The sequence below is a fragment of the Gadus chalcogrammus genome, chromosome 2, assembly GCF_026213295.1.
Source record: "Gadus chalcogrammus isolate NIFS_2021 chromosome 2, NIFS_Gcha_1.0, whole genome shotgun sequence".
NCBI classification, from domain to species: Eukaryota; Metazoa; Chordata; class Actinopteri; order Gadiformes; family Gadidae; genus Gadus; species Gadus chalcogrammus.
The window spans coordinates 24,265,542-24,281,015 of NC_079413.1; the positions used below are offsets into that span (position 1 = coordinate 24,265,542).

The window sequence follows — 15,474 nt, forward strand, 5'->3', positions numbered from 1 at the left end:
ACTCAGAGGTACATGTCATACTAACACACAGAGGTACATGTAACACACAGAGGTACATGTCATGCTAATACTCAGAGGTACATGTCATGCTAACACACAGAGGTACACGTCATACTAACACACAGAGGTACAAGTCATACTAACACACAGAGGTACATGTCATACTAACACACAGAGGTACATGTCATACTAATACTCAGAGGTACATGTCATACTAACACTCAGAGGTACATGTAACACACAGAGGTACATGTCATACTAATACTCAGAGGTACATGTCATGCTAACACACAGAGGTAAACGTCATACTAACACACAGAGGTACAGGTCATACTAACACACAGAGGCACTAAAGTCCTTTAATATTAAACCGAAGGGGAAGGTATCGTTTGATGAGGACTTGGATATGCTACTGTTATGTCAGATTGAATAGTGGTGTGGCCATGGTCTACATTTCCGAGATGGTAAAGGATGGATATTTCTACTCATCTGAATGCAATGTCTTTGGCCTCACAGGGCCAGCTCTACACGACCAGAGCTGAACGGAAACTACAAACTCGTTCCTCTGAACCCCGGTGTCCCAAAATCAACAGTCAGCTGAACGAGCTGCTCTTTATATATTTGGTCATTTAAAAATATTTTTATATAGATATTAATAAATGTCTTGTACTGTGTCTAAATACATTGCTTCTGTATTTAATCACTCATACTCTTACTACTATCTTAAATAAGAAAGGCCTTTTAAGGAAGGCAGTATGCAAGCATATAATATATATTATAACTACTATCAATTATAAAATAATGACATGACATTCACTTCTATAGAAAGGAAGATATTTTTAAAGGCAATAACAGAGGTGATGTTTCTAACAGTAATTATAACAGTGCTGCTATGCAACCATTGAGTTTACAATAACCCTTAACATGCAGGTCAACTACGGCCTATATAATCCACAGTGTGTAACCGACCGAGGGGCGGAGTGATACCGAGGCACTCCGTCTAGTGCTGCTTTCAAGACAACTCAGAACTCAAAGAAGCGAAAAATTCCGAGTTGTCTTGAACCCGGAAGAACCTGGATAGGAACATATCCAGTATATATTTAAAGAACATGTGTCCCCTTCATCATTCACTCGTTTAATTTAGTTTAGATTAGTTTCCGGTTGTTTAGATGACATCAAACTATTTGGAGCGATGTGACACAGCGGTGGAGAAGGGCAGGAAATGACGTGAAGACAAGGAACCAACGAGAACTAAAACTATTAAGTGTTTATCGAAGGATGGATCCGACCAGAAGTAACTAAAGATACCTACAAAGTCTTAATCTGAGGATGGATCCCGACCAGGGTGACGGACCTGGGGTCGGGGGGCTGGAGGGGGACCAGGGTGACGGACCGGGGGTTGGGGGGCTGGAGGAGGACGGAGCGGCGGCACCGCAGCCCCCCGCGGGGAGCGACGGGTGGGCTGATGATCCTCACTTATCTTGATTAAAACTCATTAGGGTGTGTTCACACAGGCAGTTTTTTTTATATTAAAAAACACCTGACCAGAGCGATTTTTTACCAACTAAAAAACTGACAGGTTTTTTTTGTCTAGTTCATTCGAGAGCACAATGTTATAGAGCACATACGTTGCAAATCGGTTACAGTATCAAAGTGGTTTGAGTACGCTACTTGTATCAGTGTCAACTAGATACAATGTCGAGGAAGAGAAAATTAGCCCTTATTTTGACGTTAGATGCCAACGACGAGGAGAACGACGAACCTTCCCGTTTGTGGGTGCATGATATAAACCTGGGACGGCAGCAGTAGGCTACAGTGCATTTCATAGTTTGATACAAGAGCTACGGTTTGATAATGCACGGTTCGGTGCGGATTTCAGACTCGACAAGAGTCAATTTGAAACCCTTTTGCACATCGTTGCGTCTTCAATAATAAAGCAAGACGCCCACATGAGGCAAGCCATATTATTTAAACAATACGTGTTTTGAGGACGTTCCTAGTGACGTAAGTTCTCGGTCAGCTGTCAAAAAACTGCCTGACGTCGGGTGCTTTTTCTTGACGGGTTGAACTTTTTCCAACTTGAAAACCACCAAGAGCAGGGAAAAACCCGCTGGCAGCGGTGTTTTTAAAAGACCCCAGGATTTTTTTTACAAAAACACTCTGTATCATAGGACTATAATGTAAAACATCCACTCACACTGAAAAAAAAACTGCCTGTGTGACTGTGAACACACCCTTATTATACCTTATTATTATAACTCTTCATGTTCCTTCTTGTCTCCTTCAGGCTGGAGTCCTTTGTCTTATATATATATCTGTGTTTCTTTATTATAACATGTTCCTTCACGTCTCCTCCAGGCCGGAGTCCTGTCTGGATCATTCCGATTCAGACGCTCATGAATTCGTAACATTCAGACCATCGTCTCTTCCAGGTGACTCCTTGTCATCCAAATGACTCTGCTACTGTAGTTATATTATAATACAGGTTATGACTGTTAACTGTTGATTCAAGACACTGTTAAAAGGCCAGTTGTGTTACCACCCTTTAATCACCTTCCCACCTTAATGTTTTAACGGTTGTTTCTATAAATTGTAGTATCAAATATGTTCAAGACTATCATTCTTGATTGTGCTGAACGATCACTGAGCACACTGTGTTGGGAGCAATGGTGTGTTTACTGGTCTTAATGGTTCCTCCCCTGTTGGGACGGGAGCACTGGTGTGTTTACTGGTCTTATTGGTTCCTCCCCAGAGCAGCACTGGTGTGTTTACTGGTCTTAATGGTTCTTCCCCTGTTGGGAGCACTGGTGTGTTTACTGGTCCTAATGGTTCCTCCCCAGAGCAGCACTGTTGTGTTTACTGGTCTCAATGGTTCCTCCCCAGAGCAGCACTATGACCCCAGCACCTCGGAGCCGGTCAGCAGCGGCCTGCGGACGCTCTCTGAGCTGCTGTCTTGGGGGCGGGGGTCTGCCAGCCCCCTGGACGTGGCCACCGTACCTCTCGCTGCACGGGACCCCCCGCTGGCGACCAGCGCCCACCGCACCCTGGTGTCACATGACATGATGGGGGGTTACCTTGACGACAGGTGGGAGCTGTCAGCTCTTTAGTTCAGAGGCTGCTCTGTTAATTCATAGAGGAACAAGGCTCACGTACAAAGGCTTTGTTAAGGATTTAAATAAGTTAACATTTCCACCAGACTAGGTTGATGTTATTATTTTTATTCTTATTAGGGGTCCTACAAAACCGTAGGAACCTTATTAATAGTATCAATGTTATTATTATTACTACTTTTGTTTACCATTAACCCTCTATTATTCTTAATATATTCTTCCTGAGAAATTCAGCAATATCAAAAAAATTACGTGGTCCAAAGTTGTGTATATTGGCAGGCTTGTAGAACTTGTACAATGGGGAAGGGAATAACAGAAGGGGCAGATTGGCCCATAATGGGAGCTATTTGGATTTGATTCAATGACCACAAGTTGGCCGAAGGCTCACAGTCACTGCCTGAGGTCATAAAAGCTGCTTGGCCCGCCTGTAGCAGGTTAGACCTCACCATACACGCTGAACAACTGTAGCAATTGACCAGAGAAGGCAGAGATATACATATTTTTGTAAAATACAAATGTGTGACGTTTAAACAGCTATAGGCTTGGCTGTCTACAATGGCTCAAAAGAGGAGATCCCATAGTATAGCCATTCCAAATGTCCAGCCTATATCTTTTATTTGTTTGGAGTTGGTCTAACCTTGGCCTCTCTCCAATGCTACCTGGGCCTTAAAGGGGTAACCACATCTTTCTCTGAAGTCTGTTTTGATGGATTTTGCTTGGTTACTTAAGAAACATCATTGGTGATGATTTTGATGATGTTGACTTCCGGTAAATGTGTTTTAAAGGCATAGCGAAGCCATCTTACCATCCCTACCTAGCTCACCATACCTCCAGGTATGGAAGACCTCTCCCCGCGGGACCACGTCCCTGTGATGTGGTGCGAGAGCATGCGGACATGAGACGGGGTCGCAGGTCAGAGTCCGCCCCAGCCCATGTGAGATGAGGGTATTTGAGGTGTGCATTAGGCCAGGCTCACCATTGGTGGCCATCATGGACTCCAGTGCGCTGGGCTTGGCTGGAGAAGTACAGGTAGGGTGAAGGTGTACAAAGTTGGGATGGCAGAGGAATGGGCTCTGGCACTAAGCCAATCGTAAACCAGCTGGTCTAAGCATCGTATCCTGACGATGTGATTGGTTCCTTTAAGGTTCGTCCAGGGGACGGAGTCGGAGGCGCCCTATGCCTTCTACCACTGGCAGCACATCGACATCTTCAACTACTTCACCCACAACCTGGTGACCGTCCCGCCGGCCGTGTGGATCAACGCGGCTCATCGGCACGGGGTCCTGGTGATGGGTGGGGGTTCAGGCGTGACGCTTCACATGCACCCTGCACATGCTCTTTATATTAAGAATTATTATCTTTTTCAAATTTGAAAACCAAGCTAATTGAGTGTCTGCCGCCGTCCAGGGACGTTCATCACTGAGTGGACGGAAGGCGCCGCGGTGTGCGAGGCGTTCCTCACGGATGAAGAGTCGTACCGGCAGGTCGCCGACCGGCTGGTTCAGATCAGCCACTACCACGGCTTCGACGGCTGGCTGGTGAACATCGAGAACAGCCTCAGTGTGAGTATCGGGGGGGGGTGCTTCATGAGGAAGGGGACTCGCTTAGCTGAACCTCCATCTTAGAGACGAGCGTTGAAAGGCAGCGTTGAACCTGAAGGCCTTCCTCAGGAAGGGGCTGTGAGGAACACGCCTCTCTTCCTGCGCTACCTGACGGACCAGATGCACCTGCGGCGGCCCGGCAGCCTGGTGATCTGGTACGACAGCGTGCTGGAGGACGGGAAGCTGGAGTGGCAGAACGAGCTGAACGCGCGCAACAGGTGAGGATCATGAGACCATAGACACAACAGGTGAGGAGGGTGAGACTATAGACACAACAGGTGAGGAGGGTGAGACTATAGACACAACAGGGGAGGAGGGTGAGACCATAGACGCAACAGGGGAGGAGGGTGAGACTATAGACACAACAGGGGAGGAGGGTGAGACCATAGACGCAACAGGGGAGGAGGGTGAGACTATAGACACAACAGGGGAGGAGGGTGAGACCATAGACAGGGGAGGAGGGTGAGACCATAGACACAACAGGGGAGGAGGGTGAGACCATAGACACAACAGGGGAGGAGGGTGAGACCATAGACGCAACAGGGGAGGAGGGTGAGACCATAGACAGGGGAGGAGGGTGAGACCATAGACACAACAGGGGAGGAGGGTGAGACCATAGACACAACAGGGGAGGAGGGTGAGACCATAGACAGGTGAGGATCATGAGACCATAGACACAACAGGGGAGGAGGGTGAGACCATAGACACAACAGGGGAGGAGGGTGAGACCATAGACACAACAGGGGAGGAGGGTGAGACCATAGACACAACAGGGGAGGAGGGTGAGACCATAGACAGGGGAGGAGGGTGAGACCATAGACACAACAGGGGGGGAGGGTGAGACCATAGACAGGGGAGGAGGGTGAGACTATAGACACAACAGGTGAGGAGGGTGAGACTATAGACACAACAGGGGAGGAGGGTGAGACCATAGACAGGGGAGGAGGGTGAGACCATAGACAGGGGAGGAGGGTGAGACTATAGACGCAACAGGGGAGGAGGGTGAGACCATAGACAGGGGAGGAGGGTGAGACCATAGACACAACAGGGGAGGAGGGTGAGACCATAGACACAACAGGGGAGGAGGGTGAGACCATAGACACAACAGGGGAGGAGGGTGAGACCATAGACGCAACAGGGGAGGAGGGTGAGACCATAGACAGGGGAGGAGGGTGAGACCATAGACACAACAGGGGAGGAGGGTGAGACCATAGACACAACAGGGGAGGAGGGTGAGACCATAGACACAACAGGGGAGGAGGGTGAGACTATAGACACAACAGGGGAGGAGGGTGAGACCATAGACACAACAGGGGAGGAGGGTGAGACCATAGACGCAACAGGGGAGGAGGGTGAGACCATAGACAGGGGAGGAGGGTGAGACTATAGACACAACAGGGGAGGAGGGTGAGACCATAGACGCAACAGGGGAGGAGGGTGAGACTATAGACACAACAGGGGAGGAGGGTGAGACCATAGACGCAACAGGGGAGGAGGGTGAGACTATAGACACAACAGGGGAGGAGGGTGAGACCATAGACAGGGGAGGAGGGTGAGACCATAGACACAACAGGGGAGGAGGGTGAGACCATAGACACAACAGGGGAGGAGGGTGAGACCATAGACGCAACAGGGGAGGAGGGTGAGACCATAGACAGGGGAGGAGGGTGAGACCATAGACACAACAGGGGAGGAGGGTGAGACCATAGACAGGTGAGGATCATGAGACCATAGACACAACAGGGGAGGAGGGTGAGACCATAGACACAACAGGGGAGGAGGGTGAGACCATAGACACAACAGGGGAGGAGGGTGAGACCATAGACACAACAGGGGAGGAGGGTGAGACCATAGACAGGGGAGGAGGGTGAGACCATAGACACAACAGGGGAGGAGGGTGAGACCATAGACACAACAGGGGAGGAGGGTGAGACCATAGACGCAACAGGGGAGGAGGGTGAGACCATAGACAGGGGAGGAGGGTGAGACCATAGACACAACAGGGGAGGAGGGTGAGACCATAGACACAACAGGGGAGGAGGGTGAGACCATAGACACAACAGGGGAGGAGGGTGAGACCATAGACAACAGGTGAGGAGGGTGAGACCATAGACGCAACAGGTGAGGAGGGTGAGACCATAGACAGGTGAGGATCATGAGACCATAGACACAACAGGGGAGGAGGGTGAGACCATAGACAGGTGAGGAGGGTGAGACTATAGACACAACAGGGGAGGAGGGTGAGACCATAGACACAACAGGGGAGGAGGGTGAGACCATAGACAGGTGAGGGGTTAGCCTCAGTCCCCAGCCTTATACCCCCAGCCTTACCCCAGCCTCAGTCCTCGGCCTTTGAGGAGTTCTGCATATGGACGATGAACTTGTTTTCTGTTTCCTCAGGATGTTTTTTGATGCCTGTGACGGTTTGTTCACCAACTACAACTGGACGGAGAGCAGCCTAGAGGCCATGGGCTCCATGGCTGCTGAGGGTGCCGCCCTCGGGGGCCGGCGGGCCGACGTTTACGTGGGGGTTGACGTCTTCGCCAGGGGGGAGGTGGTCGGGGGCATGCTGGACACCCACAAGGTGCTCATGAGATAAGATGGACTTTATTGACCTGGAGGCAAACGGAGCGTTTGTTTGTTTTAAAATGGGGCAGTCTAGTGCGGTGGATATAGTAGACTTTCATATGATGGTTGAATTAACGGTTCACCTCTCGTTCGCAGGCGCTAAAACTCATTCGGAAACACAACTTCTCAGCGGCCATCTTCGCCCCAGGCTGGGTGTACGAGACTATTCCTGATAAGACCAGCTTCCGCCTCCACCAGGACAAGTGAGATCCCTCTGCCCTGAAATGCTGAACCAGCTTTAGTCCTCCTCTGAAACACTGAACCAGCTTTAGTCCTCTGAAACACTGAACCAGCTTTAGTCCTCCTCTGAAACGCTGAACCAGCTTTAGTCCTCCTCTGAAACACTGAACCAGCTTTAGTCCTCTGAAACACTGAACCAGCTTTAGTCCTCCTCTGAAACGCTGAACCAGCTTTAGTCCTCCTCTGAAACACTGAACCAGCTTTAGTCCTCTGAAACACTGAACCAGCTTTAGTCCTCCTCTGAAACACTGAACCAGCTTTAGTCCTCCTCTGAAACACTGAACCAGCTTTAGTCCTCCTCTGAAACACTGAACCAGCTTTGGTCCTCCTCTGAAACACTGAACCAGCTTTGGTCCTCCTCTGAAACACGGAACCAGCTTTAGTCCTCCTCGGAAACACTGAACCAGCTTTAGTCCTCCTCTGAAACACTGAACCAGCTTTAGTCCTCCTCTGAAACACTGAACCAGCTTTAGTCCTCCTCTGAAACACTGAACCAGCTTTAGTCCTCCTCTGAAACACTGAACCAGCTTTAGTCCTCCTCTGAAACACTGAACCAGCTTTAGTCCTCCTCTGAAACACTGAACCAGCTTTAGTCTTCCTCTGAAACACTGAACCAGCTTTAGTCCTCCTCTGAAACACTGAACCAGCTTTATTCCTCCTCTGAAACACTGAACCAGCTTTAGTCCTCCTCTGAAACAATGAACCAGCTTTAGTCCTCCTCGGAAACAATGAACAAGCTTTAGTCCTCCTCTGAAACAATGAACCAGCTTTAGTCCTCCTCTGAAACACTGAACCAGCTTTAGTCCTCCTCTCAACCAGCTTTAGTCCTCCTCTGAAACACTGAACCAGCTTTAGTCCTCCTCTGAAACACTGAACCAGCTTTAGTCCTCTGAAACACTGAACCAGCTTTAGTCCTAGTGACTGGTGTCTACTGGGTGGGGCTGGTTTAACCAGAGTTCTCCAGTGACTGGTGTCTACTGAGTGGGGCTGGTTTAACCAGAGGTCTCCAATGACTGGTGTCTACTGGGTGGGGCTGGTTTAATCAAAGGTCTCCAGTGACTGGTGTCTACTGGGTGGGGCTGGTTTAACCAGAGGTCTCCAATGACTGGTGTCTACTGGGTGGGGCTGGTTTAATCAAAGGTCTCCAGTGACTGGTGTCTACTGGGTGGGGCTGGTTTAACCAGAGGTCTCCAGTGACTGGTGTCTACTGGGTGGGGCTGGTTTAACCAGAGGTCTCCAGTGACTGGTGTCTGATGTGGTTTCAGGTTCTGGGCGCTGCTGTCGGACTGGCTGGAGCCCCATCGTTCCACCACAACGCTCCCATTCGTCTCATCCTTCTGTCAGGGCTTTGGGAAGGCCCTCTACTGGAGGGGCCAGGTAGGGCACAATGACACAAATAGGCCCTCTACTGGTGGGGCCAGGTAGGGCACAATGACACAACAAGGCCCTCTACTGGAGGGGCCAGGTAGGGCACAATGACACAACAAGGCCCTCTACTGGAGGGGCCAGGTAGGGCACAATGACACAATAAGGCCCTCTACTGGAGGGGCCATGTACGGCACAATGACACAACAAGGCCCTCTACTGGAGGGGCCAGGTAGGGCACAATGACACAACAAGGCCCTCTACTGGAGGGGCCAGGTAGGGCACAATGACACAACAAGGCCCTCTACTGGAGGGGCCAGGTAGGGCACAATGACACAACAAGGCCCTCTACTGGAGGGGCCAGGTAGGGCACAATGACACAACAAGGCCCTCTATTGGAGGGGCCAGGTAGGGCACAATGACACAACAAGGCCCTCTACTGGAGGGGCCAGGTAGGGCACAACGACACAACAAGGCCCTCTACTGGAGGGGCCAGGTAGGGCACAATGACACAACAAGGCCCTCTACTGGAGGGGCCAGGTAGGGCACAACGACACAATGAGAGCTAACCCTCAACTGGAGGATGCGGTCATTCTCATGCTAGGGTTAGGGTGATGGTGGGCGCGGTCATTCTCAGGCTAGGGTTAGGGTTAGGGTGATGATGGGCGCGGTCATTCTCAGGCTAGGGTTAGGGTGATGATGGGCGCGGTCATTCTCAGGCTAGGGTTAGGGTGATGATGGGCGCGGTCATTCTCAGGCTAGGGTTAGGGTGATGATGGGCGCGGTCATTCTCAGGCTAGGGTTAGGGTGATGATGGGCGCGGTCATTCTCAGGCTAGGGTTAGGGTGATGATGGGCGCGGTCATTCTCAGGCTAGGGTTAGGGTGATGATGGGCGCGGTCATTCTCAGGCTAGGGTTAGGGTGATGATGGGCGCGGTCATTCTCAGGCTAGGGTTAGGGTGATGATGGGCGCGGTCATTCTCATGCTAGGGTTAGGGTGATGATGGGCGCGGTCATTCTCATGCTAGGGTTAGGGTTAGGGTGATGATGGGCGCGGTCATTCTCATGCTAGGGTTAGGGTTAGGGTGATGATGGGCGCGGTCATTCTCATGTTAGGGTTAGGGTGATGATGGGCGCGGTCATTCTCAGGCTAGGGTTAGGGTTAGGGTGATGGTGGGCGTGGTCATTCTCAGGCTAGGGTTAGGGTGATGATGGGCGCGGTCATTCTCATGTTAGGGTTAGGGTGATGATGGGCGCGGTCATTCTCAGGCTAGGGTTAGGGTTAGGGTGATGATGGGCGCGGTCATTCTCATGTTAGGGTTAGGGTGATGATGGGCGCGGTCATTCTCAGGCTAGGGTTAGGGTTAGGGTGATGATGGGCGCGGTCATTCTCAGGCTAGGGTTAGGGTGATGGTGGGCGCGGTCATTCTCAGGCTAGGGTTAGGGTTAGGGTGATGATGGGCGCGGTCATTCTCAGGCTAGGGTTAGGGTGATGGTGGGCGTGGTCATTCTCAGGCTAGGGTTAGGGTGATGGTGGGCGTGGTCATTTTCTACCTCTGATCATGTGATCTTGGCCGGAGGCTCTGGTTACTAAGACTCTCTCTCCCTGTAGCTGGAGAAGAGGGGCGGCTGGTTCAACCTCAGTGCCCAGGAGCTGCAGCCGCTGTACGGCCAGGAGGCCCTGAGGGCGAGGGCCCCCCCGGAGGAGGAGGGCGGGGGGCTGAGGGCGAGGGGCTGCCCGGAGGAGGCCTGGAGCGGGGGCAGCTCCCTACTACTGGAGGGGCAGCTGGCTGCCGCCGAGCCCCCTGGGGTCGGGTTCAGGTGGGTGCCTCACAAGGGGAGGCCCTCATGCTCTCTCTCCCTCCCTCCCCCTCCCCCCTCTCATGCTCTCTCTCCCTCCCTCCCCCCTCAGGGTCTTCTCCCTTCAGCTCCCTCTCGCCCCCGTCTCCCTGGTGACGCTGGTCTTCAAGTCTTCAGCCGGAGTCAGCGTCTCACCGGAGTTACGCTGGATTAAAGACAAAACCATAGGTGGGTGGGTGGGTGGGGGGGGGGGGGGGGGGTGTGTGTGTGTGTGTGTGTGTGTGTGTGTGTGTGTGTGTGTGTGTGTGTGTGTGTGTGTGTGTGTGTGTGTGTGTGTGTGTGTGTGTGTGTGTGTGTGTGTGTGTGTGTGTGTGTGTGTGTGTGTGTGTGTGTACCAGAGGCTTTAGAATCAGGTCAGTGTTTCCCCAAGGAACTGTCTTAGTGAAGGTGGTCAACGGGTGGGGGTGGGGGGTTGTCTCGGGGCCTGCTGTCTGCGGTCTTCGTGAGGGTTTTTAGTTCGAACGGTTATTGTTTTGAACAGTATCACTGATGCTTTATTTATCTTTATTTTTTGTATCTGATGGAAGCATGTTTTCTTTCCCTACGGGAGTTTTGTACTTTGTTGATGCATAATATTTAAACAATAATTATAAATAAATAATACATTTATTTATATATATATATATATATATATATATATATATATATATATTCTGCTCTTGCTCTCGATTAGGTTAGCTTAGCAGAAAGCTAACATGAAGTTGGTCCCTTGAAATAAAAGGGTTCCTTGTTTACTTCCAAACTTGTAAAACTGTAAAAACATACAAAACATGAAGTTACAATCTCCTCATGTAAAATGAATATACAATATACAAAGCTATGATAAGCTAAGCAATAGCATTCAACAAAAGAGTATCCATTAACATCTAACAGCTAATTTTACACTGTAATTCAATGGGAAATGCTACCGTGATTAGCATTTGCGATTTATAAGGAAACCTAATCATTCCGAAATTAAACAAACATAATTGTTAAGCCACAGAAATGATTCGAATGCTTTAAACATTAATACTCACGGACTAAGACTTTCTCTGGACAACCAAAAAGAGAAGGAACTGACAGGCTGTGCTCTCTGGAATGTTGCATGAAACTAGGGAACACGGTAACTATGGTAACACAGGAGAGCCAAAACACAACTCACTCATGCAATCCCATTATCAACCACTAACCGTCTAGAGCAAAAACAAATTGAGGGGGCAGAAAAATAAATTAAATATATATTATATATATATATTTTTTTATAATTTGGTAATCAAGGCGGGGCCGTATTGTTGTTAAGCGGCCGTCTTAACCATACAGTGCTGGGGGAACACTGCAGGTACAAAGCATCATGTGACATGGTCTTACTGCGGCTAATGAACGAATGGACTCCCTGTTAATCTGCTGTGTGTTCCCTCCCCCGGCCAGAGGTCACAGGTCGCCCTGCGGCCCTGGAGGACTCGGACCCCGTGGTCAGGACCCTGGACCGGCTCAGCGGAGGCTGGGGCCGCGGCGGATGGACCGTCCGGTGGGTGGCGGTGGATGACCTCATGCAGTCTAGGGCCAGGGTTAGCCCTAGAACGGGAATGCCAGGGTTAGCCCTAGAACGGGAATGCCAGGGTTAGCCCTAGAACGGGAATGCCAGGGTTAGCCCTAGAATGGGAATGCCAGGGTTAGCCCTAGAATAGGAATGCTAGGGTTAGGATAAGCCCTAGAACGGGAATGCTAGGGTTAGCCCTAGAATGGGAATGCTAGGGTTAGGGTAAGCCCTAGAACGGGAATGCTAGGGTTAGCCCTAGAATGGGAATGCCAGGGTTAGCCCTAGAATGGGAATGCCAGGGTTAGGGTAAACCCTAGAATGGGAATGCTAGGGTAAGCACTAAAAAGGGAATGCCGGGGTAAATCCTAGAAGGGGAAGGCTGGGGCTAACCCGGGACCCTCGGTCTGATGGTCTGTGCCCGGTTCCCCTCTAGGTGCTACCGTCTGGAGCTCCAGGACTGTGAGCTGAGAGAGGTCCTGGTCTGGGTGCAGCGGGAGCAGCCCCACGACGTGGCCTTCTCCTGCCGCCTGGGGGAGGTGATGGTGAGACACTGAGCCTCACAGCACCACGAGGAGCATGCCCCCGCTAGGATAGGGGGACAGGAAGTAGGAAGTCCTCCTCTAGACACGGGGGCCCCGTCCTGGGGAGCTGGTTATGTACTGACCTTTCGGACTGCCTGTTCATCTCCAGGTCCTGGACCAGGCCGGCCTTCAGGCCCCCCGCGAGGCGGTCCAGGGGGTCTGCATCGAGGACGTGGTGTGGTGCCGGGCCCCCGGCGGCCCCTCGGACCCCGGCGCCCTGCGCCTCAGCGCCACGCTGCGCTGGAGCTTCCCCCCCCGGCTCTGGCGCTACTTCCGCCTGTCGTGGCGGCGGCTGAGGGGCCCGGGGCCCCGCGCCCAGGCCGGGCCCCCGGTGCCGCTGGGCCGGGCGTACTCCACCCTGTTCCGCCTGACGGAGCTGGAGGTCCCGGGGCCCCCCGCCAGGGTGGAGCTGAGGGTGGAACCCGTCCTGAAGGAGGGCCTCCTGGTCCCGGAGGCCCTCTGGGGCCGGAGGAGCCTGAGCTACTCAGGACCAGTGGAGACCAGTGGGGACCAGTAGAGACCGAGACCAGTGGAGACCAGTAGAGACCAAGACCAGTGGAGACCAAGACCAGTGGAGACCAAGACCAGTAGAGACCAAGTGGAAACCAAGACCAGTAGAGACCGATGCCAGTGGAGACCAGTGGAGACCAGTGGAGACCAAGACCAGAAGAGACCAGTGGAGACACTGGAGACCAGTAGAGACCAAGACCAGTGGAGACACTGGAGACCAGTAGAGACCAGTAGAGATCCTCTAACCTGAGCTACTCAGGACCAGTTGAGACCAGTAGACACAAGTGGAGACCAGTAGACGTCCAACCCGACCTGGAGGACCAGTGGATAATGAACCCAGCCCCAGAAGAGGACGGTTCAGGGACACCTTGAACCCTAACCCTGATGAAGACCTCCTCCTCGTCCCTGGAGGGGGGGGGGGGGGGGTCCTGTTAGAGAGAGCTGCCTGGTCCCTGGAGGGGGGGGGTCCCGTTAGTGAGAGCTGGAGGGGGGGGGTCCCGTTAGTGAGAGCTGCCTGGTCCCTGGAGGGGGGGGTCCCGTTAGAGAGCTGGAGGGGGGGGTCCCGTTAGTGAGAGCTGCCTGGTCCCTGGAGGGGGGGGGTCCCGTTAGAGAGAGCTGGAGGGGGGGGGGGGGGTCCCGTTAGAGAGAGCTGGAGGGGGGGGGGGGGTCCCGTTAGAGAGAGCTGGAGGGGGGGGGGGGGTCCCGTTAGAGAGAGCTGGAGGGGGGGGGGGTCCCGTTAGAGAGAGGAGGGGGGGGTCCTGTTAGAGTGAGCTGGAGGGGGGGGGGGGGGGGGGGGGGGGTCCCATGAGTGAGCTGGAGGCGGGGGGGGGGGTCCCATTAGTGAGAGCTGGAGGGGGGGGGGGGTCCTGTTAGTGAGAGCTGGAGGGGGGGGGGGGGGGGTCCTGTTAGTGAGAGCTGGAGGGGGGGGGGGTCCTGTTAGAGAGAGCTGGAGGGGGGGGTCCCGTTAGTGAGAGCTGGAGGGGGGGGGTCCTGTTAGTGAGAGCTGGAGGGGGGGGGTCCTGTTAGTGAGAGCTGGAGCTGGAGGGGGGGGGGTCCCGTTAGTGAGAGCTGGAGGGGGGGGTCCTGTTAGAGAGCTGGAGGGGGGGGGTCCCGTTAGAGAGCTGGAGGGGGGGGTCCCGTTAGAGAGAGCTGGAGCTGGAGGGGGGGGTCCTGTTAGTGAGAGCTGGAGCTGGAGGGGGGGGGGGTCCCGTTAGTGAGAGCTGGAGGGGGGGGGTCCTGTTAGAGAGAGCTGGAGGGGGGGGGTCCTGTTAGAGAGAGCTGGAGGGGGGGGTCCTGTTAGAGAGAGCTGGAGGGGGGGGTCCTGTTAGAGAGAGCTGGAGGGGGGGGTCCTGTTAGAGAGCTGGAGGGGGGGGGTCCCGTTAGAGAGCTGGAGGGGGGGGGTCCCGTTAGTGAGAGCTGGAGGGGGGGGGTCCCGTTAGAGAGCTGGAGGGGGGGGGTCCCGTTAGAGAGCTGGAGGGGGGGGGTCCCGTTAGAGAGCTGGAGGGGGGGGTCCTGTTAGTGAGAGCTGGAGGGGGGGGTCCCGTTAGAGAGCTGGAGGGGGGGGTCCTGTTAGCGAGAGCTGGAGGGGGGGGTCCTGTTAGTGAGAGCTGGAGGGGGGGGGTCCTGTTAGTGAGAGCTGGAGGGGGGGGTCCTGTTAGTGAGAGCTGGAGGGGGGGGGTCCCATTAGAGAGCTGGAGGGGGGGGGGGGGTCCCGTTAGAGAGCTGGAGGGGGGGTCCCGTTAGAGAGCTGGAGGGGGGGTCCTGTTAGAGAGAGCTGGAGGGGGGGGGTACCGTTAGAGAGCTGGAGGGGGGGGGGGTCCTGTTAGTGAGAGCTGGAGCTGGAGGGGGGTCCCGTTAGTGAGAGCTGGAGGGGGGGGTCCTGTTAGAGAGAGCTGGAGGGGGGGGGTCCCGTTAGAGAGCTGGAGGGGGGGGGGGTCCTGTTAGTGAGAGCTGGAGCTGGAGGGGGGGGGGTCCCGTTAGTGAGAGCTGGAGGGGGGGGTCCTGTTAGAGAGCTGGAGGGGGGGGTCCCGTTAGAGAGCTGGAGGGGGGGGTCCCGTTAG

General features: G+C 53.5%; 1 protein-coding gene across 1 annotated transcript; it reads left to right on the plus strand.

Annotated features, from left to right (window-relative positions):
- The first annotated feature begins 1,466 nt into the window (after window positions 1-1,466).
- engase (endo-beta-N-acetylglucosaminidase) lies at window positions 1,467-13,812 on the plus strand. The gene is made up of 13 exons (XM_056605660.1): window positions 1,467-2,432; window positions 2,884-3,085; window positions 4,255-4,403; window positions 4,518-4,672; window positions 4,781-4,929; window positions 7,112-7,295; window positions 7,436-7,542; window positions 8,845-8,956; window positions 10,557-10,765; window positions 10,857-10,972; window positions 12,212-12,311; window positions 12,757-12,865; window positions 13,014-13,812. Exons 1-13 carry the CDS (start codon window positions 2,336-2,338, stop codon window positions 13,419-13,421), a joined length of 2,097 nt encoding a protein of 698 aa, XP_056461635.1. The 5' UTR covers window positions 1,467-2,335; the 3' UTR covers window positions 13,422-13,812.
- Window positions 13,813-15,474: the final 1,662 nt, after the last annotated feature.